Raw genomic sequence first — 23,334 nt, 5'->3', positions numbered from 1 at the left:
AGGAGAGGGAGCAGAAGAACAACAATGTTGAAAACAACCCTTTGGGAACACTTTAAACCCCCAAGTGACTGCTGCCAGGATCTCTAATTACCAGTTACACACTGACTTCAAAACAAGACACGGGTGTCTATCCTTTAACAAGGACAGGGACTGAATAGCCTGGACCTGCCACATGAGAAATATCTGACAGTCACTGAGACATGCTCCACTAGAGAAGCATTCACAAGCTCCTCAGGAGACCAAAGCACAGCAAGCACAATATCTGCACAGTAAGACATAATCCTGCTCTCACCACATCATCTCATTTTTTCCACACATCTTAGACTCTTTACAGCTTTCTATAAATTCCAATACAGAAGGCACAGCACATCCAGTGGTTAGAAAAGCCCCTTTGTATTTGCTTAAAAGGAAAACAAGTCAGTTAAGAAAGGCAAACCAAAATACCCTGCTTGCTGATTTTCCATTAGATACTTGTGGGACTATCCCAGGTCTGTGACCAGGCAGTGTGTCCACCAAAAAACACATTATATTTTGGAAGATCTTTCCTTCCTAAATAAGGATACTGCAGATTTCAATGCTGTCCGCCTAATTTACAGGATACAGGTATTAGTTATTCTTTGAAACAGGAGCCCCTCATACACAGGGTACCCTGCCCTGCTTCATCTTGCAGAGAAATCAGACTAAGGAATCTTTCTGGTGGAACAGATCACACTGCCTGTATGGAGCCCCTGGAAGGCCATATTCCTTCTCTTGTCACTTAGGAAGAAATTCATCCATCACTGAGCAAAACCCAAGCTCCAGATAAGGTGCTTTTCAAGGCCATGGTATGTGCATCTCCAGCCAGCAGGTGCCTATGCCCCAAGGTGTGACCACCATTCAACAGATGAATGCCCAGTATTTGCACAGGAACCAGGGTTCTTCACAGTATGGAATAACAAATGGACTTTAGCCCCTTCAGAAAAGAGAGCAGTGAAATACTAGAACAATTTAACAAGTCCATGGTTTGCTGCCTGTGGGTATCCAAGATCCATGAAAGCATGGACACATCATGCTGCAGCCCTGTTCCTGAGCTTTACACAGAGCCTCTGAAAGTAATTCTCCTCCCCCAGCTCCACGTGGTATATTCAAGATTCAGAGGCACTGATTTATAGTATTGTAATCTTTTCTATTTGTTCTTTTTCCAATAAAGCTTTTTCTCAGTGCTAACAGGAATTTATTTTTAAGACAGTGGCAATGTAGGGTAGCTTGCACAGTGCATGGGTTGGCACGACCAATTCCCATGCTTTCAGCACTGCCAGGAACAAGTGCCATGGCTAAAGAGCCAGAAGAGATCTCTGTCAGCAGCTGGAAAAACCTACCACACACTGCTACTCTCCAATAAAAGATCAATGTAGCAATCAAAGAAGGACTGCATCACTGAATTGCAGCAACAGCCCCCTCCATAACTGATGTTTCACCCTTACCTTCAAAGGACACTCTCAAATCATCAATTTTATTGCACTACAAAATACTTGCCATGTTCATTCCTAGAAGTTGGAAGTGAAAGGAAAGAATAAACCAGACCAATGACTTTGGAGATACATTCTGACTTCAGAAGGGCATTTGTATGTTGGCAGCTTCGGAAACAGCAAGAAAACTACAAACAGCAGGAGGCTGGGGAGACAGATCATTCTGGGGACAGACTGCAGAGTAAACAAATAAAAGTTAAGCAGATATGTTTTTCATGTTTCTTTAAACCAAAGTTTCATCTTTACTTGTTGCCTCTACAAAGGATTAATCATAACAGAAATTGTCTGCTGTCACTGAAGTAAGGAAACACTAGAAGTGAGAGGACATACAGGAGGAACAGAGGCCATCAGCATTTTAACAGAGCTTTGAAAATTCTGTCAGGAAAAAAGTACTGGTTGATAACATATGGTTTCACTTCAGAGATTCAAATATTGGCATTGAAAACAAGAAAGGAGAGGAAGTGTGTCCTATAACATGAGTATTTTTGTTGGAATAGTCAGTAATACATGGCAAGTGGCATAATAAGCTTCATTAGTACTTCCACAGCCAGAATCTCTTCTTTACCTATGCAAGGCAATGCACAGGGGCTGAGGGTGGTAAAAGAAACACTCAGCTGTTTCAGCAGTGTTTGGTTCAAGCTAAGTCACCAATATAAAGAAAGAAACAGATTTTTCTATACATCTGCTGTCTGAGTGATGTTTCTCTGAGATCTAATCTACTAACTTTGTGGACAAAAACAAGCTTTTACTACTGTTAGCTCTGCAAAACCAATATAACCATGGCTGAACAAGCTGGAATTTTTATTACTGGCAGTGAAGTAAAATTCAGACAGAAAACAGCTTGATTGTCAAACCCAAACGTGTGAGTTAGAAAAATCACCTTTTGACTTGTAAACTTAGCAAAGTTTTATCAGAAAGAGACGGACAGAGTGCAGTGATTTTCACAGTTACTTCTGGAAACATTTCTGCTGCAGGGTTACAACCCTCTGCCCTTTCTGCCAGCCCTCACCCACCACCCACACCTGCAGGAGCAAGGGGCAGAGTATCCCTGAGGTGTGCCAAGACCATGCTGGATTACTCACAGAGGTGAGAGATGGAGAAGGAAAGCTGCAGCAGCCTGGGCAGCCAGGGCTCTGCCCTGCTACGCTCTGGGCACTGCCCCCGAGAGAAAGATTTTCCCATCTTCACAAGACCAAAAAGGGCAAGCCTAGAAAAACCCCTCAAAGACTTGCTGACCCCCTGTAGGACTCCTGCACTCTGAACCCACCAACCTTTGGGATTTAGGCTGCTCCTGACAGCAGCTGGAGCCCTTACTGCAGGGCTGGGGAGCTGCTGTCCCACCCTCTGCCAAAGGCAGCCCTCAGTCAGGCTGAGCTGAACAAAAAGGGCAGCAGCTCTGTGCTCCTGTCTCATCTGGATCTCCTCAGCTTTCTGTGAGGGCACCTACCCAGCAGGATGCAGGTGGTGTCAAAGGCAGCTCTGAGTTTGCCTGAGGACTGGAAGCACTGGAGCTGCATCCCCACAGCACCCTGCACACATCAGTGCTGGTGCTCACACAGCTCTCCTACTGCTGCTGCCGGCTCAGTCAAAGTAATTCATGTTTTTCTGGGTATTATTGCCCCACCTCTGATACAGCAAGAGATTTCTTTACTGGTTCAGATGAGGAAGACTCAAATTGGAAAAAGCAAATCCCATGAATACAATCCTCTACACCTGGATGTGAGGTGAGCCTCTCTCCTGCCTCTCTGAAAACAAGAATGTTGCCACTTGGCCCATACTAAAACCTCCTTCTATATCCAGGAAACAGAGTTTTAATCTCTGCACAGCCTCAGATTGAGCCAAGAACGTGAGTTCAGCAACAATCTTTTATGTATCTGACTTAATCCCAATTTAATAACTTAAACCCTAAAGAAATAACCTTTTTTCCCAGGGCATTGAGCCACTCTAAGGTCAGCATTCTGTTTCAAGAGGAGCTGCCAGCCCCTTGATCCATCCTTTAGGGACTCCTTCCTCAGATTACATGTGGACATTGCCCTTTCCAGCATGGAAGAAAAAAATGTTATGAGAAGATGAAGTCCCAGTTTAGACCATAGTGCTTGAGACCATGCTTTTGGATGTCTTCCTATCAAGATGTACTTCAGGTTATTCCAGCACTTGCCTTAGGATCCAAGATCTTATCAAAGAAACCTAAGTTTTTTAATTTTTAACTATTGTTTCTTTTCTAACTAGCAGACCTAGCATATCAAGTACTGAGGCTACCCTGGGCTTCAGCTGTGCCAGGCTCCCAGCCCACATCCAGGGGCCAGCAGAGCCCCAGGGAGGAGGGCAGAGGCAGGGAGGAAGCACAGAGGATTGCTCCAGCCAGCCCCAGACAGGAGCACTGGGAATGCTGTGGGTAACTGCTCACCTGGTTTTGTTTCTGAAGGAATAGTAGCCAGTGATTTTTTTGCCTAGATTTTTTTTCTCATCAGTTGATACCTTCAGTTTGATGCCTTTATTGTTAATTTCCTTTTTTTTACTGTAAATATCTGGGCTAGTGGATACCAGTGCTTTCATCAGTTATGCCAGCAGACAAGTCATCTATTTCTGAACTAAATTACTTCTAATTGCACATTCAACTCTTGTGCTCTCCTTATGCATAAAGAAGTTTATGTCTCTTTTTAAAATGTGCATGTCATTGCAGGGAGTGAATTGACAGAGAGTTCACTTCCTGACATCACCACTGCTTTTATTTTATTTTTCCATTTGTACTGAGTAAGCACTGAAGTGTACAACAGCCCTACAAGCAGACAGGAAAATACCAGCCCCGTCCCCTTGAGTTTGCATTCCAAGATGGGATTTCTTGTTAGCACTAATTCTTTCCACTTTCCTAAACTAATCATCAAAAACAATTACAAAGAGCTGTGCAAACTATGTGTGCTCTCACCTGCTAACACAAATAAGATGTATCATTACTGGGGCTTTTCCTAAATCCATTTTCCACAGTGCAGTATGAACCTCTCCTCTCTGCCCTCCCCAGCAGCACCCTTGGAACAGAAGTTTCCCAACTGAGCTTAATTCACTGCCAGTCATTCCTGAACACCAGCAATGGCATCTGAAATGCTCAAACTGTTGGACTGAGAAACAGTTTTTAGATATTTTGTATATATTTCCATATTTTTTCCCAAATATCACATTGATTAAGCTTTTGAACAGCATGTTGCTTCAGCAAGATTTGGTATTATTTGTATCCAGAAAAAAAAAAAACACAGAAAAATAAATAGCCACAACTCAAGTCAAAAAAAAAAGTTCCTACAATTTAGACAAAGCTAAATAGCTAAATAAGAATTTTTAATCTAAAAACCATGTGCAGTCCTTGCACCACAGTTGCTTATCTGTCACAAAGCAGACAAGCCACACTACAGCCTTGACTGACCATTATACATCATTCCAAGTTAACATTTCTCTATTTGACCATCTTATCTTCCTTTATCTCCTTGCCTGAGTGAGGAGACCCACGAGCCATTATGTAAAATATCATTCTAGATCCCAAAAGTCTTTGCCAAGCACAGTCTGGTCAGCCTCAGGGATTTTTCAAGGAGGAATCTGGTGGGTTTAAAGCAATGGCTGGAAATACTGAAGGCCTTTCCCCACCAGCTCTCTTTTTCTGTGCTACATTTGCTGCTGCTAAGTTTCTTTGGGGTAATTCCTAATTCTATCATGCTAACCTCCTCTGGGGAAGGATTGTAAAATTTAGAAAGAACCTAGTCAAACAGCAGATTTTTAGGACTACTGAGTAAGAGCAGTTAGAATCAAGCAACTGCTGTCTCTAAAGAGAGAGATATTTCCAACCAGCAAGGAAGGGCTGACCCAAAGAGGTAACTCCCAAGTGTGAAACAGCATCAAGGGAGTGACATGAAAACAGGAAAGGGACTCCTGATCCCAGGGCATGTGAGGACAGTGGACCACAAAAGACTGAGCTTGCTTAGTTTCTGGTTGGAGGGTGTTTACCCTGAAAATGCAAATGTATGATCTGTGGAACAACATTGTCATGAGCCTGAAAAATTTAACAGCCTAACATTTATAGAGGGCGACACGTTTTGGAAGGATGCTATAAAAAAAGGCAAAGAAAATTTAAAGAGCAAAAAATAAAACAGAGACAGTAATTAGAGTTTAGGTTTGTTTTCCATGGACTGAACTAGAAGATGATGAAGTGTAAAAGGAACAACTGCTGAGCTTCCCCACAGCACAGAAACCTGGGCTCCAGAATGTGGGTACAGAGACAGGGGCAAGAGCTTCAGCACCAAGTCCTGCACATGGCTCTGGTCTACTTGCAGAGCATCACTTCAGTGAAATATCATCCCACCTTCTGTGCAAACTAGATGAGAGTCAGGTCTCCCAGTCCATTCACACTACTCAAAAGCAAACACAGAGGACCACTCTGGAGCCCCAGATCAGAGTGGGGAGCTCCTGGGTGAAGCTCCATAAGCAAAATAGCACTTGTGGGCCACCTTTCAGTAATGGTCACCAACTCTGCAAGTGCAAGAAAGAACAGATATTAAACATATAAAAGAAAAGTTATTTACATTAGAGACACAGTGAACATGACTCCATGAAGAAAATGGGAATTATGGCAGTTACTGGGAGAGTATCTGGAGGAAAAGTAACAATTTCTTTCACTCAGTCCTTGTCAGAAAAAAAAAAGCTGTCACAAAACCAGCTTGAGCTTCAATACTTTGGGAAGACATTGTAAAATTGTAAGGAGAAAAATCAATTTCCATTTCAAAGTTCAGTTTGATCACAAGTATTTGTGTAGATGTTCCCTTTACACAGCAAGTATCTGACCTGACTTGGTTACAAAAATAGATGAAAAATGTCTAATTTTTATTATTAAATTGTGTCAGCACCAGATGAATCATATAAGACTAGGAGTCCACCATTAGTGTCATTTATGACAGTTTCTGTTCATAGTTGAACAACTAAAATTCATGTCTATAATCTACAATCAAGCAATTTACCCATCAACTGATTATTTATGTTTTGCACTATGAAAAACAAAATTATATTTCCCCACAATATTACTTCTTTCTGTTAAGCAACACAAGAACACACCTACAATTCAAAATGTCAGTACAGAAAGCATTTTAAGCATTGAACAGCACTGCAGTTTTGAAAGCTTTATGAAAGATGAAATAAATCATTTTTCTAGTACAGCAGATTAGAAGTTTACTGCATTTTAGCTGAAGTTAGAGGAAAAAAAATTACTGGTTTGTTTATTTGTGTTTGTGTACACATCTATGAAAATACTCCTCCAGTATCAGATTGATTTATAATAATGGCCCTTTAAGGACTATTGACCTTGCTGCAAATGATTAAGAGTACACTATGTGTCCTAAATAAAGATTTTCAGGGAGACATCTGTTTACTAGCTATGCCTCCTTGTAAGCAGGATTCTGCCATTTCCAGGATAGTGTCCTATGCCAGAGGGTGGGAAGAAGCTGGACCTTCCTCAAAGACCTTCACCCACAAAAGTACTTCATGAAAAAAAAGGCTTCAGAGGAGTTGGTATCAGTTTTGTCAGTGTTTTGTCTGTTTGTAACCCCTAAAATTATAAATAGATGCATTTATGAGTATTGGAAACATGAAAATGGCAACTGAAGGTAGAACAGAGTGGCAAAAAGAAGAAAAGGGGCTGGGGAAAAAACTTCTGCTATGTGTGACTGAGCAAGTTAAAGAAAAACTACCAACCACTATGGCTGACAATGCCAGAAGGTTAAGCAGAAACAGGCAGTAAAATGGGGGGGTTGGCACAGAAGCAGCTGTGGGGTGACAACATTTCTGTCCCAAATTGCCACCATTTGGCATTACAATCAAATTGTCACCAAATCACACCTGATAATTCAGTCTCTTCCACACCTACTGTATGTATTATTACATGTACTTGCCCCATACTCAAACATAAATCTGGAATAGTTTAATGAGATAATTATTGACATTAAGTTGGTTCTAAGCAATGCAATTAATTAACTGATACTTCAGCTTTTCCCTAATAGCCTGAAGTCACAGAATGCAGAGCCACTTCCAGCCTGCTCTGAAGACCAGTGTCCGACAGCAAAAGGCAAACAAACAGCAACAGAGGACAAAGGCCATTAACAATCATTTATTTGTCCTAATTCAAGGACTGTTCTCTCATCTGTTTGTTCTACTGCCTAGTCAAGCCTTCAAAGCCTTGCTGACAAAAATTACCTTTACTTCCCAAAGGTTTGCAAATATTCACATCATGATTTCACACCTCAGCCAAACTATTTCCTGTTAAAGCTGTCTGTCCAAAAGAGGCAAAATTCCAAACAAGCATCAGTGTGGTGGTGGCAGCATTCAGAGTCTTGCAGAGTTCCTTGGAGCTCTCACTGCTAGTAGTGCTGCCTCTAAAGGCCTCAGAAAAGCAGGCAAGTGGCCCAAAGGCATCAGCTGCCAGGAACTATTACAGTCCAAAGGCTCAGCAAGGAGCAAAAGGCTCCATGTGCTCACTTCACTTCCATTTCACTTGCTCAGTCCTAAATTCCTGGCACAGGAATAACACAAATGTCCTGGGAAACCTTCTTATTACAAATGGAGCTAACATCAGCAGAACTGGTTTTGCTGGTATTCTTAACCCAGCTCCTCAGCTGAAACAAGCTACTCTAACAAAAGCAAGCTTCCCTCTATCCACTATCATTGTATGCATAACAGAGATCTTTTCCAAAATAAAATAGAATTAAAACCCAAATCCCTCACTGATATTTCTCATCTAGGTAGCATTCCTCATACACTCCTGTCCTTGACTGTATTAAGACTTCACCTAAACGTGTCCTAAGTATTGTTACACATGTCAAATACAGAAAAGCTTTCTGTTGTGGAAAAAGCTGTACCATTGGATTTTTACTCTCAAATGGCATAAACAATGCTGCAACAAGCACAGTAATATCAGTACTGGTGTAATTAGAAGAGGACTTTACCTTTCTTTTGTCAGTAAGAAATCTCCTGAAGAACAGACCATTGCAATAACTGACCCTTGAGGTGAGAGGAGATGCCTCAGCTGTTAAGACCCTGAACACCTGTGTCTGTAACATCTGGTGGGTCCTCTCAAGGTCACGGGCAGAAGAAGTCTGCAAATGTCTGCAAGAGTATTTACTCTTCCTCCAAGGACAAACTGAAGAAACCTAGCTAACTGAACTGCAGTCTCCACTGACTTCAGCAGTATTTCAGTAGTGCTCAGACTAAATTTTCTATACTGTCAGGAGAGAAAAGTACTCAAGACAAAGCACAAAAATAAATATCCATTATTTTATAAAGAAACAGATAAGAATTAAAAGAATTGCACATGTATGATCATTAAAAAAAAAAGTACAGTAGATCATCAATCAGAATCACACAGGAGCTGCAATCCACTGACTGTTTTAGAGTGCTTATGCTTTTTAACTGTCTAAAAATGGAAATAATTACAAAGCTCCCCAACATGCTGGGACAGCCGGGGGCTTTCTTTGAACACTTTGCAAAATAACACTCTCTCATACCACAAGAGCTCTTAATTTCTCAGTTCAGAAAAGCACACAGCACTTTCCTACAGTGCATAGCTGGGCAGTTCCAGAGCCTGCTTCTTCACACAAAATCTTTGAAAGAAGACTGGTAACTAAACTTGGCTTAATGAAGCTGACAATTTCACAGCTACTTTGAACAGCTCATTAACTGCAGGCTACAGCTTCTCTGCAGCCAAGGCTCCACAATACATCATACAGTGAACCTGCTGACAGGAGTTACAACTTCCAACTCTTGTTTCAAGAGATCAGATTTATTACTGAAGTCCTGCTTCTTCTAAAACCAGTTCAGGCCTCCTATACTAATGACTGAAAATACTTTTCTCTGCAGCACAGTGCTACACATCACTGCAGAGAAAGCCTGCATGTTAAAGGCAATGCTGTTTCACACGGGCTGCCAGGCTGAGAGTGGTGCTGGGGCGAGGACAAGTGGCTGTGGCTGACCTGCCACAGTTGAGGGTTTACTAAGTCAGAGGGTTGTAGTCTACTTAAATTAACCACAAGCTAATTGGCAAACATCCTGTACATATGTGTATAGCCCTTGGTCACTCTGCTCATGCCTGTTTTAGGACAAAAAGATCTGTAGTTATAGCAATCAATTACTCTGTTAAAGAATTTGTTAAAGAACTTGTGTTTAAACAAATTACTACTGCTGGCCTCAGATCATTCCTCAGCACAGAGGTCAAAGTTTCCCAAACCTACCTCAGACTCTTGAGGATCTGAAGACCTCTTACAACACTCAGCAAAAGCATAATTATGGTGTAAGCCATAATCCCTTTACCCTGGAAATCCTCTGTCATGCTTTTTTCTCTACACGATTGTTTTTAGTTTTCCTTAAAAATCATTAAACTATTTTAGGATGGGCTAAAGGACCCTCCTTTAGAAGAACCTCTTAGAAATTCTACCTGCTGTCTTGGGACACCCTGATGTTGGGAAAGATGATGAAAAAAATGCCAAGCCCTTCACCCACATCCCTCTCTGCAAAATGGAGGGGAAAAAAGAGAAGAGAAAAAATTAGGGACTACACAAATCTTTGCACCTCTGACAAAGTGGCAGGAAGCAATAGTAATCAAGCATTTAAAGATTCCCAGGTAGTATTTCACATGAGTATTTACTGAGTGTACTGTTACAGGGCTAAGTGGAACCCAGATGCCAAAGCAGTCAAAGTGATTGGCCACAGCCAGGGAAGAACCCCTCAGCTCTCAGGGGAGCCCAGCCCATTTCCTTGGTACCTTTGTCCTGGAATGGAGCAGCCCTGGCACAGCAAATCCTAACAAGTGGATGCAGCTGGGTACTTCTCTGATCAGTCAGCTGGAATATCAGTCAGCTGGGGAAAAAATGTAAGGGACCATTGACCAGAAACATCAGGTTTCCTGAGGGGGGTTGAGAGTTCTTCTGTGCAGGTCATCCGTGGAGAAAGGGCAAGAGACTACACAGCCTCACTGCTGAGCACACACTGAGAGAACAACAGACTGGGGAAGACTGTGTCCTTTTCAAACTGATGGTGGAGGAATTTATGAGGTTTCTCAACTTTTTAGGACAAATCACTTTTCCATAACTAAGGAAATATCCCTGTGGAGACAACTGTGACTTCTGCAAGTAAACCATACCTCAGAGAGACCTCTGAGCCTTGCAAGTGCTGGACCCCACCACTTACACTCTCCACTGGCCTCTGGTCTTGGTTCAATTTCAGAGGGACTGACAGAGCAGTGCATCATACCAGTGCATCCCAACCCACAACAAATCCTGTGCACCCAGCAAAAGGGTGAACATCACAGCTACCTCTTAACACCCACAGCCTGCACTTCCTAGCACTGCTCAAAGGCTCTCAGAGGACATGGAGGAAGATTGCCATTCCCTGACCCTGCACCAGGTCTGCTTCATTTCCACAGTCTTAGACTTTGTAAAGCAACCAAACAAGGTTACCCCCAAAGCAAAAACTGCCCCAAGAAGAGTGTCCCTCAAACTCAGCAGGGCACAGCAGGAGAGAGTTTGCATTGCCCAAAGAGCACAAGAGAGCCTTGTAAGAGCTCTCAGCAATCACAACAGCCAAGATAAAGTTAGCAGAAAACTTCAGAGCTATGTAACCTCTAAAAAGAAGCTGCTTTTAGTTTAATTGGCAAAATAAGAGATTGCAATTTCAGCTTGCTTTTTTTGACAGTCCAGCTACAATCTCTGTAAGTAATTCAAAAGAGAGCTTAGCTTTTCAGAAAATGTGAACTTCAGCCATGCTTCTCTGAAAATTTGGTGCTTGGCAATGTTCCCATGGTCACACTGTGAGCAGAGGCTAAGTCTGAGGATGTGACAAGCCTCTGGACTTCCCACACCTCCCACCAACCACTGGCAGGGCTTGCTCCCTCTGCCCCACTCCCACTCAAACTCTGAGGCTCTGCACTGATACAAACAAACAAGGAATAAAACCCTTCCAACTGTGTTGGGAAAAAAAAAAAAAACAATCCAACTTACAATGACAGCAGAATTATGTTTCTCAGAAAACTATCATAAGCTGATCTATCAATATTTAGCTCTCAGAACCAAAAGCACAGAATGCCCAACAAAATTTCTTTTTTTATTATTTGCTACCAAACCAGCAGGCTGCCACTACTGCCTGTCCTTCAGGGACAGACAGACACTACCTCTGCCCTTCCCACCAAAGCCAAGGGGGAGAGGGATGGGTCAGCTTCCTCACTGGGCAACTTCATTACTTCAGTGAGTTTTAGGTAGGATGAATAAGGATCATAAAAGCTAAATCTCTCTTATTTCCAAGAATCTGTTTTTTCCTACTGGGTACCACTGTCAAAGGCAACTGCTTTTTGGATAAAACTTGGTTCCCAACAAGCTAAAATGAATACATTCATTTTAAAGAGCTGTAACATGCAATAAATTTTCAGAAAACTCCTAAAAAGTAAGCAGCTGCCCCATAGTAAAATATTCCCTACTTTGGAAGAGGCACAATGTGACATTATCTGCTGAGGGAAGAAGTGTCACCGGGAGGCTTAGGGGCTGTGAGTGACAGCAGTGCCACAGAATTTGAGCTGACTGCTCCCCTGACAGATCTCAGCTCCACAGCACTGCACTGCAGGGAGCAACACCACCACCTCCAGAAGTGAGGAATGCAACACCATCACTAATTGACAGTAGGAGCAGAACAGCCCTTTCATCTGAAATGCTGCAGAAAGCAGATCCATTCCTGCCAAAGACAAAAAAGAAAACCCCAAGTATTAAGTAAAGGAAAAGTTCCAGCAGCATCAATGGAAGCATGAAGCAGTGTCTGAGTTCACAGGACTTATTCTTCCTTTTGTTAACAAAACAAACCCTGTTTGGGTTTGCAAAACCCCCTCTGCCTGCCTTTGAAATGTTTAATTCCTCTAAAATATCAGTTTTACCCTTAGGATTTTTATCTGGAGGACACACCGACCCATGCATGGAAAAATAACTAGCTACCCTGGTGGTGAAGTCCTCTTCAGAATGCAAACCCATATTTAGTTTCAATTCATGTCCCCTGCTTTCTTCTGAACTCTTTCATTGTTTGTTTGTGGTCCCTGTAACAGTATCTGCAGAAACAAATACATCAACCATTCACCCCGGTGGTGCTGCAGTGATAACTATGTGCTAACACGGGCTTGGAAATTCATTCTCCATTCACAACTTCCACTCGAGAGTATAATTCTTCATTGCACTCATCAACCAAGTTTTAAGGACATAAAACTAAAATATTGGTATCGTATTACACGCTAAAATGGCAAAAAAAAAAAAAAAAAAAAAAAAAAAAAGAAAAGTAAGTCAGTATGTTCAGATTAAAACCAGAAGAGGAACGTGAAGAACTCTTCTCAGTTTTGTACCTTTAAATAGATCCCTTGCATCTCTCTGCAAAGCACACTCTGCTGAGGGCTGGAGACAAAGCTCTGCACACGTGGACACAGCTTGGTCTGAGTGCAGCCCTTGTGCTCTGGGTACATGGTGGCCCTGATCCTGCAGGACACAGAATTCCCATCAGGCATCCAAGTGGAAAGAGACAGCAAGCTGGCCAGGCAGGACATGCTCACAGGGCAAGGCTGGGTCCTGCTGCATCTCTGCTTGCAGAATGATCCTTGGGTGTGAGGGGAGAACAACACAGGTGCCAATATGCAGGGAAAAAATCCTTCTGAACGCTTAGAAATTTAAGGTTTTAACTTCATGAGCCATCACTCTCAAAGATCTTAACAGGGTTGAAAGAGGGCCATTTTAGTAACAATCTGGCCCACTAATAAATCTCTTCAGGATTTGAAAATAATACTTTGCTTTGGTTTGAAAAATAAAAAGCAGATATATTGCAAGCAATCCCAGTGCCATCCACACTTCAGTAAAAGCTCTGAATTCCAGTATTTATGGAGCTACACTCTGATACTCATCCTGTGCTGAAATATTTACCTTTGAGTTAAAGCTCATGGAAAAGTGCAGTTTTTACCAGGCAGTTAAACTGTGTGCAGGACACATCACTTCTGCTTCAAGTTACCAGAGTAATAGGTGTGGCTGTCCTCAACCATTTGTGGAATTTCTCACCAAACTTATGAAAAGTTATGAAGGAAGGGAAAAAAAAATAAAATTAAAAAAAAAAAAAAGCCAAAAAACCCACCACCTTAAAAACTGGAAGGAAAAGCAGACAGTATTCCAAAAAGAACACACATCTGCAAATTAATCATCTCAGCTCAACATTGATTTTGACCTACCTGCATATCCCACAGATCCATTTGTGTATTTAAACCTGGAATTAAAACCACTGCTGTAAAGCAGAGCTCTACACCTCAGTGTCAGAAGAGCCACAGCCCTGATAACTCAGTGGGAATGAGGAACATCTTTCTGATGATGCAAAAGTGTAGCTACTCCTAAATACAGGAAGATTGCTTTCAATGCAGATCATTTCGTTGTGCTTTAATTAACAAATTAGCTCAGGTTTTATTCAAACAAAATCCTTATAAAGAAGGTTTACTTTGCCAATCACTTACTGAGGTTGTTTTTCTGCTCAAATTTTCTTATAGATAACATAACTTTAGACTCAAAGGCAGAAGAGGACAGTAAATGTGTAACTTTAAATATAAGTTGTCTTTTAGTGACAAATAAGATGGGGCCTCGTCAAGTTTCCACCACATCCCAGCAGGGAGCTAAAGGTCACTGCTAACTCTAAATGAAAACAATGGGAAGCAGGGGATGCCATTCTTTCATATTTGTCCAGTGATTCTGTGTTTTCTTTGCATGGATTTACTTAGGAAACTGGGAAGTCTAAAACACAATGAAAAGATTTCAATGTCACCATTTTCCCTGTAACAAGACCAATAATCTATTCATGTCACTTTAGAAAATGTTTGATATACAAAGCAAAATACATGTTCCTTGAAAAAAGGCATATAAAATGTTTGGTTTCCTATGCAACTTTCAAATTAACAAGCAAAATAATTCTACTTTTGCCAAAAAAAAAAAGAAAAAAGTGAGTTCTCATTTCCAACAAAGAAACAGACAGGTCTTAAATATGTTAAAATATTATTTAACAAACAGACTAATATATATCCTGATTTTTTAAAATCCTTGAAATAGTATCAGTTTAGTTCACTAGAAATGAAAGATCCATCTGGCCAACAAAGAGATTTTCTTTATACCAACAAAAATATGTTATCCCAGTTTCTCAGGATCTAATGCTCAAAAGCTGTCTATCAGGTAATAGAGTGGCAGAACCAAAAGCCACATTTCCTGCCACTCCAAGCAAGGGTGGGAATCCTTATTTGAGTCCCTCATGCTGGAATCAGTCTTTTTCATGAGCAACATTTTATTTCCAAAACTGCTTTTAAATCTTGAATACTCCTTTTTCATTCCAAGCCCTTCTGCTGTGCAAGGACTTTAACTCTCTACATATATCTGCAGACTACCTTTGAACATTGAGAACACCATCAAAACCCACCTCAAATTATCTTGTCTACCACATTCAAAACAGATATAACCTAATTTATGTCAACACGTTTCCATGTCAAAAAGCAGGTTCCAGCTCTCTTCCTTTCTCCTGGAGCACAGCCATACATGTGGGAGCTGGCTCACAATGCTAAGCCTTTTACTTTATGTAGAGTGACAGAGTTACAGATTTTACAAGAAACAGAAGAAAAGGGCCTGGGAGTTTGATGTGAGGCCAACAGAACAACCCATGGCAAAAGAGAACGGTCTGGAAGAATGCACAAATTAGAGACTCTGCTAGTTAACTTCCCAGCAAGGGTAACACCATCATTTATTACATTTTGGCCCTAAAGGGGGTATCAAGAAAGAACCTGAAAGGGGCTGAATGCCAAAATCTTTTTGCAGAGGACTTAAACATCACTTCCTCAATGCCTTTGAAACTTAAAAATCTGACTCTGGGCAATAAAACTATTTAGTCTGTCACGCACATTAAAGCTAGTCAATTTGTATCTTGTCATCCTGTGCCAATTTAAATTACAGTTAAATGATGATACCTAATTATTTTACCCAAAGAGCAGATAGCAATGTGTAGAATGCCACAGGACCAAGCCAATTCCTACTGAACCTCCACTGGATGAATGGATCTTATACATATAAAAACACTGAAATTCACATGGAAAACTGAGCTTGGGACATTGCAAACAATGTTTTAATTCCATCCATGCCTGGTAAAACACCTTACAGTGCGGGCATATTATATCCTTATACATCACTAAAACAGAACACAATGCTAAATTGTTCTCCTACATGTGCAGGTGCTTCTGTGGCCCCCTTATAAAATGACAATGTAAATCTTGTATTGGAACTATTTCACCTTGAGGCCACTCTGCTCATTATCACATTTGCTTTAAGCTTCTTTCACTTTTTGCTGAGCTATAAAGCTTTTGCTGTCCCTATCTCAAAATACTAATTTCTTTTTGAGGACTCATTTGAAAGTCAGTTGAGATTCCAACTGCTCAAAAAGTGGAATATTTTCAGTGTGTTGTTACTATTGCTTAAGTAAGCCAATTCTGGAGTCCTTTTTCAATGTGACAGCCAAGAGAGGTGAACAAATGTTCAAATAATACTAAAACAAAACAGCTATTTATCACTGTTGGTAGTGGCGACTGCTGGATATAACAATTTCAATGGATGTTAAAAATAATTCTCACTCAAATACCTCTCCCTTTCTTGACATGGACCCTTACTTGAACATGAGGAACAAATATTAAAGCATGCAAAATGGAAAGCAAAACAGTTTCCAAACAGTATTTTTTCTTAGATTCAAATGAACCATGAACAACTTTCTTAATAAGACATTCTTCATTGTCACACAGATTGTAAGCATTCTCTAATCTACAATTCATTGAATGAAAAGTATTTGCAAGTGGGTGTAACCATTTTGTACCTTTAACTTAAACTTAGCATTTGGGATGTAAAATCTGAATTGCTGGTAACTTAAATAGCAAGGCAAAGCTGTTAACTTGCATTGGAATTTCACACCACGTGTAATACTGGGAATGGTAAAAACTCATTTATAGATCACCTCCTGTTATTCTGCCAGGCTTATAAGTACACTCTACAAGTAGGAAATTTCTCACTGTAAATGTACTTACACTTCAATCTGAGCCATACAATTAAGAATACAAAAGGTACAACACAGTAAGAAAAATATCTAGAACTGCAGAAATAAAGGCTTGGATTAATACATCCCCTATGGACAGATTCAGGAGGCAGAAAAGGAAGAGCTTAGTACTTAACTACATAAAATGGCCAGGGAAAAGACACAGAGCAAGCCCAGACAGCAGCACTGAAGAACAACAGAAAAGGCTCAGGAATTTTCAGCTGAGTTTCAGTGAAGTTTTTACCAACAGAAAATACTCCAAAAATTCAGGGTCTAACCTTGCTCATCTCAGGCACACAAAGAATTGCCCTCAGATGCAGTGACACATTTTCTATGAGTTGGTTTGCATGACAAGAAGAGGTACCAATAATAATGCTTTGAAAATTAAAACCACAGCTTATGCTGTCTTTGTAGTGTAGCCATGTATATACTGTGAGTGATTTACAGTTTGGGTTTTTTCCAATTTACATAACAAACAACAGGAAACTTAAAAAGATAAAAATTGGACCTAAATATGAGCCCAGTTCACGTGTTACTACAGCACTTCATACAATTTAAAAATTCGACTCCCATCCCCTGGAGAAAGGGCTCATGCCTGACAACAACAGCATTAAAAGTATCAGTGTGAAAGTCTGGAGACTGAGAAAAGTTCACGGATGTCAGCGTGGGAAGGATCCTCTCAGGGCAAGCAAGGATCTCTGTACAGGAGAGCTGACGTCAGTGGAAGTGGGAGGGAAATGGGGATGGGAAGTTTGTCGGGGAAATGATTGAGGACAGCTTCAGTGGGAACAGGGAGGATTCAGGAGAGGGTGGATGGCCTCAGTGGAAGCATGGACAGAAAGTGTGGGAGTATCAAAGGGAGGGAGTGCTCACGTGTTCTGAGGGAAAGGAATTACCAGACAGGGAGGAAAAGAGCAGACAGCTTAATGGACTAAATAATGTGCTGCTAACTGCTGAAATGAGATCCACTTCAGCACTGCAGGTGCCACACAGCATACAGCCTATGCAGAATTATGCAACGTGGGTTTGCAGTGACTGCAAAATTCACAGGCACTTTCAGGGTTTGAATGCAGAAAACTTACTGGCTGTAGGGGCATGGATTTAAACTGGCTGCCCCTCATCAGCTGATAAATCAAAAGACTATTTCACATTCGGTCCTTCTGACTTGGGAGTAATTTTAATTTCAAACAAATGAAGTGTGGATTTACTCTCTGATCCCCTTGCACCCAAATGCACATAATTCTGTATTAAATGTACCAGGAGGGAGAGTTCCTCAAGGAAAGAGGAAGGAAATCTTACGTAAAAGAATGACAGAGCAAAATCAAGGTGCTACAGTGTATATTAATGTGCTGGAGAAGAGCCACACACACAGGATGTTGGGATAGCATATGATTATGAATATCCAAGCCAATTCTAAATAAACACCCAAGAAGTCCTTATGCCTTTCAGCATTTACTCCCCTTACGTTATGGATTAAACAGTTATTATTCTAACAGTGTTTAAGCAGGTTTCTATAAATCCAAGTACCTTTACCACAAATTCAACTACAAAAATATCTGAAAATCATAACCAATATATATGAAAAGGACAGACTGTCACAATTTTGAGCGTCCTTCCTTGAGATTTTCAGAGTTAAAACAAAAATCAGGGAAACTCCTCTTTGTAACAGTACTGGGTAAAGTGTAATTTGACATTCTTTATGTAGCACTGGATAATCAAACCCCAGTCCTTGCATCCAAGTCCTGCTCATCTTTCACTAGTACAGGGTTTAATCTGGAGAGGCAATACATTGAAAATTTAGGGAAGAGTTTCCATGGCTGGTTCACTGTTTAAATATGGCACTTAGTCCAAGATGCTCGTAATTGTCAAATAAAAGCCACATATGAAAATACTAATTAAGGAGGGAGATACCATTTTACAACTAACATGGGACTTTTTTTCTTTTTGTTACATTTTCTGACTTGAAAAATGTGCACTATAGCTAGCAAACTGAGTCAGTAATAGTAATATTAATAGTAAATATTATTGCACTATTAAAACTATACATGTTTTAATGAACTTAACACTAATGCCAGCCAAAGTGAAAACATGAAATTTACACACAGGCCCACAGGCCAAGTTTTGTTGATAGCTCTAACACAGCATTCTGTTGGCTTTAATTTGAGAATATGCAACAGCTTAAAGCACCCTGAAACACCAGTGAAAAAGTCATTCAGGCAGATTACTGGTGATTCACACAAATTCTGGCTGACATCACCAGTGCACAAAGCACACCAGGTTTGTAGCATTTTGTGTTCGTGTGAAGGAATCCCCAGGGCCATAAAGAGTGTACTACACACTCCAAGAAATAGCAATGGCTCTTAGTAGCACCCTAACTCTTACAGATCTTCCTACAGCCAAAAATCCTTTTAATTACAAAACAGCACAACATCCTGCCCAATGCTCCTTTTGCCTTCAGGAATTTCAAGCTCCTGCACATTGTTTTCAATTTTCTCACTTTTTCTTTCTTTCCAAACTTCACTGGAGTGATCCCTCACTCCAGCACAATCTCTGAGACAGCACAGTTATCTAGCATTGCAAATCTGGTCGTACTACACGCTAATGATAAATGCAGAGAAAGAAATACCATGCTGCCTGACAGCTCTGAAGATAAAAACAGGATTTTGCCCATGAAAATAATGTAGATGTGATGTGTCCAACAGATTTTGTATTCAACTGATCACAAATAGAGCTCCATTTTCATTTCTCAGAACCCATCTTTAACAGAACTGTGCTAAGTGATGACAGGGGCAGAAAAGGTGACAGTGATAAAAATCGGAGTTACTGTCAATGACATCACAGCATGCATACAAACCAACAGCAACCTACAGTGTCTGGCTGAATTATCCAAACCTAGTAACAAGAATTTGTACAAAGTTCTTGAAGGTGAGCAACAAAATTTAACTAAATTAAGACTGCTTCCCACACATGCTTCTGGAAACAGGTTTGAGGGATTTTTCCCCTTAAACAATCACAAAAGACAAATTCACAGAACAAAAGTTTTAAAAGACTACTTTTGATTCAGGTTTTGTAACATTCAATTATAATCACTATTACAAATTCAGCTGGCAAAACAATTGTCAGGACTCAGATGACAGCTTAAGCTTGCTGAGTGTGGCGGCTGCGTTAAACACAGCTTTAGCCGTGAGCTCATCTATCGCGTGTGAACAGGGCCGTGAAGTTCATTTCCTGTGCAGTGCTGTTAACACAGAAATTTACTTTAGTACACCACCATTCAGCTTCGTGTTCTCAGTTAAGTATTGTTAATTCCTCACCAGCTCACTACTCTCAATGTGTCTGCTAATTTTCAAGACTTTTTTAAACTATGAAACTTATTAAACTATAACCAAAGGTTACCAAATCTGAAGGAAAACCATCAAAGAAAATCACCCACATAACTGAAGTAAATTATTCCAGGTCAATACTCTAGAAGTTGTCTTGGAAAGCAAGTAAAAAACCTAAGTAAACAACAAATCATTAGATTTTCTGTTAGTCTGCAAAACACTTGACATTCGGCTAGATCTCACTTGCATCTCAAGCCTGTATCTTATATTTACAGCATGTGTATCTCAGCTCTCATCACAGCAACCAGAACAGATCAGCCATGTTATATAATATCCTCAGGGCTGCTACAAAGTGATTTTTCTTGCATTTGCAACTACTCATTTTAACAAAATAAAAAGCAGTTTAAAAAAAAAACAGCAAAGATATAATCCAAACCTATAACATTAGGAGCTGAAGTACAACTCATAAACAAACAGATAAAAAGCAGACAGACAAACAAGCACTCCAAACCACTGTCAGACTTCCAAGAAAATAATCACGAATAACAATTTTTTTCAGTATGTGCCTGTCAACTCCAAACACACTTGTGTCGTACCTCTACTCAAAAGTATGGGCACAAACACACAGAAAAAAAAAACTCGCAAAAAGAATCCCTATTTGCAGCAACAGACAAGGTCAACAAGTTGCTAATGTAAATCAGTACCTAAAGCAAAACACGCCGCCGCTCTCCCTTCAACTTTCCCAGTGGAAGAGGTATGTAAAGCGATCAGCCCAGCTCGCAGACCGCTCCAGACCGCGATCTGCCCCTGTTTCCAAAGGGGACAAGCACGGAGAGCCACGCGGGACGGGCCGGTACCGCCGCGGGGCTCCCTGCGCGCATCCCCCGCACGGCGCGGCCCCACCGCGCCCCAGCGGACCCGGCTCCAGCCGTCCATGAGGACAATTAACACCGCTCTCCTTCCCAGAATTAGGAAAACTCATTTTGTGGAGTGAAGAAAGAGGCTCGGGTACCTCTACAAAGTCGCCAAGACACTGATTAGTTTATAAACGAAAGTAAAGCCCAAGCCAGGAAAAGCTCCCGCAAAACGGCCGGGAGAGTGCTTGGGCTGAACCGCTACAGCCAGCTCCTGTTCTGAGAGAAACAGCGCTCGTGTTCAGCACCCTTTTTACCTTGACATTGGATCTGCCGGTCTGGGCCTCTGCCTCCATGCTCTGGCTGTTCTCCCTCTTGTCTTTCTTAGAGGAATTAGTCCTCGCCTCATAAGTGGATGTGTTGTAGCATTTAATGAATAATCCTGGGACGGGGTTGCCTTGCTGCTGTTGAGACATGGTTGTGTTGGTCTGGTGAGGGAAATTGTACTCCTCAGACTCATTGCTACTGTGACAGATCACTCTGCTGTCAGAGAGGTTGGTGCTTGGAACACAGCCCATGCTTTGTGGCCACCTGGGGAATACTTCTAAATCGTATATATATATACGTGTATATATATATGTATATATATCTTTCCTTCCCGTTGATATTTTCCCCTGCTTAATTTTTTTTTTTGTTAACAGGTTGAATCTCTCTCCTGCGTCTCCGCTACACTCTGAAGCATTGCCATCGGTCCCTTCTACACCACCAGAAACGTGTCTGTTCTCCTCGTCCTCCAGGAAACGGGTCCTTTAAGCTCAATCTCAGCAGTGGGCTGGGGAGCTGGAGGGGAGGGAAGGGGGAAATCAAGAACCGGTCGACTCCGTATTTTCACAGATTATTATTAATTTGTCTAAGCCATCTGAGAATCTTGGTAACGTTTTCTTTCCTTCTTGTAAAAGCAGGAAAAAAATAGGAGAAAAAAGGCAAAAACAACCAAAAAAAGGCAAAAATAACTAAAAAAACCCCAAGCCCCAAACCACACACACCTCGGCGTCGGCTCGGCGCTCAGAGCGGCCGGGGGCACGGCACCATCTCCTCCCCTGAGCCCGGAGCACGGCGCATTTTCCACCCGGGCTTGCTCCGCGTTACCGATTAACCCGGGACCGGGCCGGGGGCCGCTCCCCACCGCCGCGTCCGCGCTCCCGCCGAGCCGCGCTCACCCCTCGCGGTCCCGCTCGGCGCTGCGCTGTGCCGGGGGTGCGCTTTGGGGTGTGCTTTGGGGCAAAAAAAAAAAAAAAAAAAAAAAATTTAAAAAGTCAAAGATTTATTAAAAAATACCAGCGAAGAGCGAAAGCCGCCCGGCCGCCCCGGGGAGCCGGCTGCGCTCCTCACGCCGCGCTGGGCACGTCCCGCGCCGCCTCGGTCGCGGGCGGGCGGGCGGCCGCCGCGGGGGTGACATTCAGGTTCCCGTCGTCGGAAGGAAGGAAGAGCCCCCCGTCAGGCGGCAGCGGGGCTCTCCGGCCGCCGCAGCGGCATCTCGGCTCAGCGCCGCGGGGCAGGGGCGGGCCGGGCCGCGGGGAGCCCCCTCGAGGGATCGGGCACGGCCCGGAGGGCTTCCCTCAGCCGCGGGGGCAGCCGGCGCGGCGGGCGGACGCATCAAAGGGCCTCCATGATGCGGTTGATTTTTTGGGCAGAGAAGTGATGCGAAACGGCGAGAGGGGAAAAATTAAAAAATAAAAAAATAAAAGGGCGAGAAAAATTAAAAAGAGCGAGAAGTAGAAGGAGAACGATCCTAGCGTCCCATCCCGGCGGCAAAGGCTGCAGCGGCGAGAGCTCTGGTTCCCGGGGCCGTGGTGTCTGCATCCCTCAGCAGGGAAATGCCTGGCTCCCCGCAGCCGCCGTCCCTCGAGCCGCGCTCACCTTGTTATTATTGATGCTCCTCAGCGGCGGCCGCGGCCGCGGCCCCTCCGCCGCCCCGCCCGCCCCGCGCCGCCCCGCCCCGCCCGCGGCTCCCCCCGCGCCGCCCCGGCTCCCGGCCCCGGCTCCCGGCCGAGCCAATGCAGCGCCCGGCGGCGCTGACCTCCGGCCCGCGCTGGCGTCAATGCAGATCAGCGGCCGCGGCCAATGCCGCGCCGGCCCCGCCCGAGCCCGCGGCCCCGCACCGCCGCTCGCACCGCACCGCAGCGCGGCCCGCACCGCTCAGCGCTCGGGGGAGCCCCGGGACGCCGCCTCGGGGAGGCAGCGAGCGGCTGCCCCGTGAGACACCTGGCGCCCTGCTTCAGAAACCGGACAACGGGCTCGGTTGTTGCTTCCCATCGTTTTCCTTTTCGACTCTGCCCATGCCAATTTCTTTGAAAATATTTTTGAAAGCAAAGCCTGTGAAAAGGGAAGATGGTGCTATGGGTGGAGCCAGGCCCCGGGGCTTGGGAAATCAACTGCAGGCAGACTTTTCCTGGAATATGTATGTAAAATAAACCTTTTCTGTTTCTATATCATATGAAAGTATGCTTCCTT

At 42.7% G+C, this 23,334-nt stretch overlaps 1 protein-coding gene across 8 annotated transcripts in view; it reads right to left on the bottom strand.

The window, feature by feature from the left end:
• LOC132333393 (high affinity cAMP-specific and IBMX-insensitive 3',5'-cyclic phosphodiesterase 8A-like) overlaps nt 1–23,334 on the bottom strand; it is a 151,727-nt gene that overhangs the window by 103,873 nt on the left and 24,520 nt on the right. For 5 of the 8 annotated variants that reach the window (XM_059858439.1, XM_059858441.1, XM_059858437.1 and 2 more), the window contains exon 1: nt 21,138–22,141. The exons of 2 other annotated variants lie outside the window; for them this stretch is intronic. In XM_059858439.1, the coding sequence (XP_059714422.1) occupies nt 21,138–21,398 (261 nt within the window). In that variant the 5' untranslated portion in view covers nt 21,399–22,141. Of the gene's footprint in view, nt 1–21,137; nt 22,148–23,334 lie in introns of those variants that run through there. One more of the 8 variants, XM_059858443.1, reaches the window with a different exon arrangement.

The sequence above is a fragment of the Haemorhous mexicanus genome, chromosome 13 (assembly GCF_027477595.1).
Source record: "Haemorhous mexicanus isolate bHaeMex1 chromosome 13, bHaeMex1.pri, whole genome shotgun sequence".
Classification (NCBI taxonomy): domain Eukaryota; kingdom Metazoa; phylum Chordata; class Aves; order Passeriformes; family Fringillidae; genus Haemorhous; species Haemorhous mexicanus.
The sequence above is the reverse complement of the archived record's forward strand: the minus strand, read 5'-3'. Positions and strand labels throughout refer to the sequence as shown.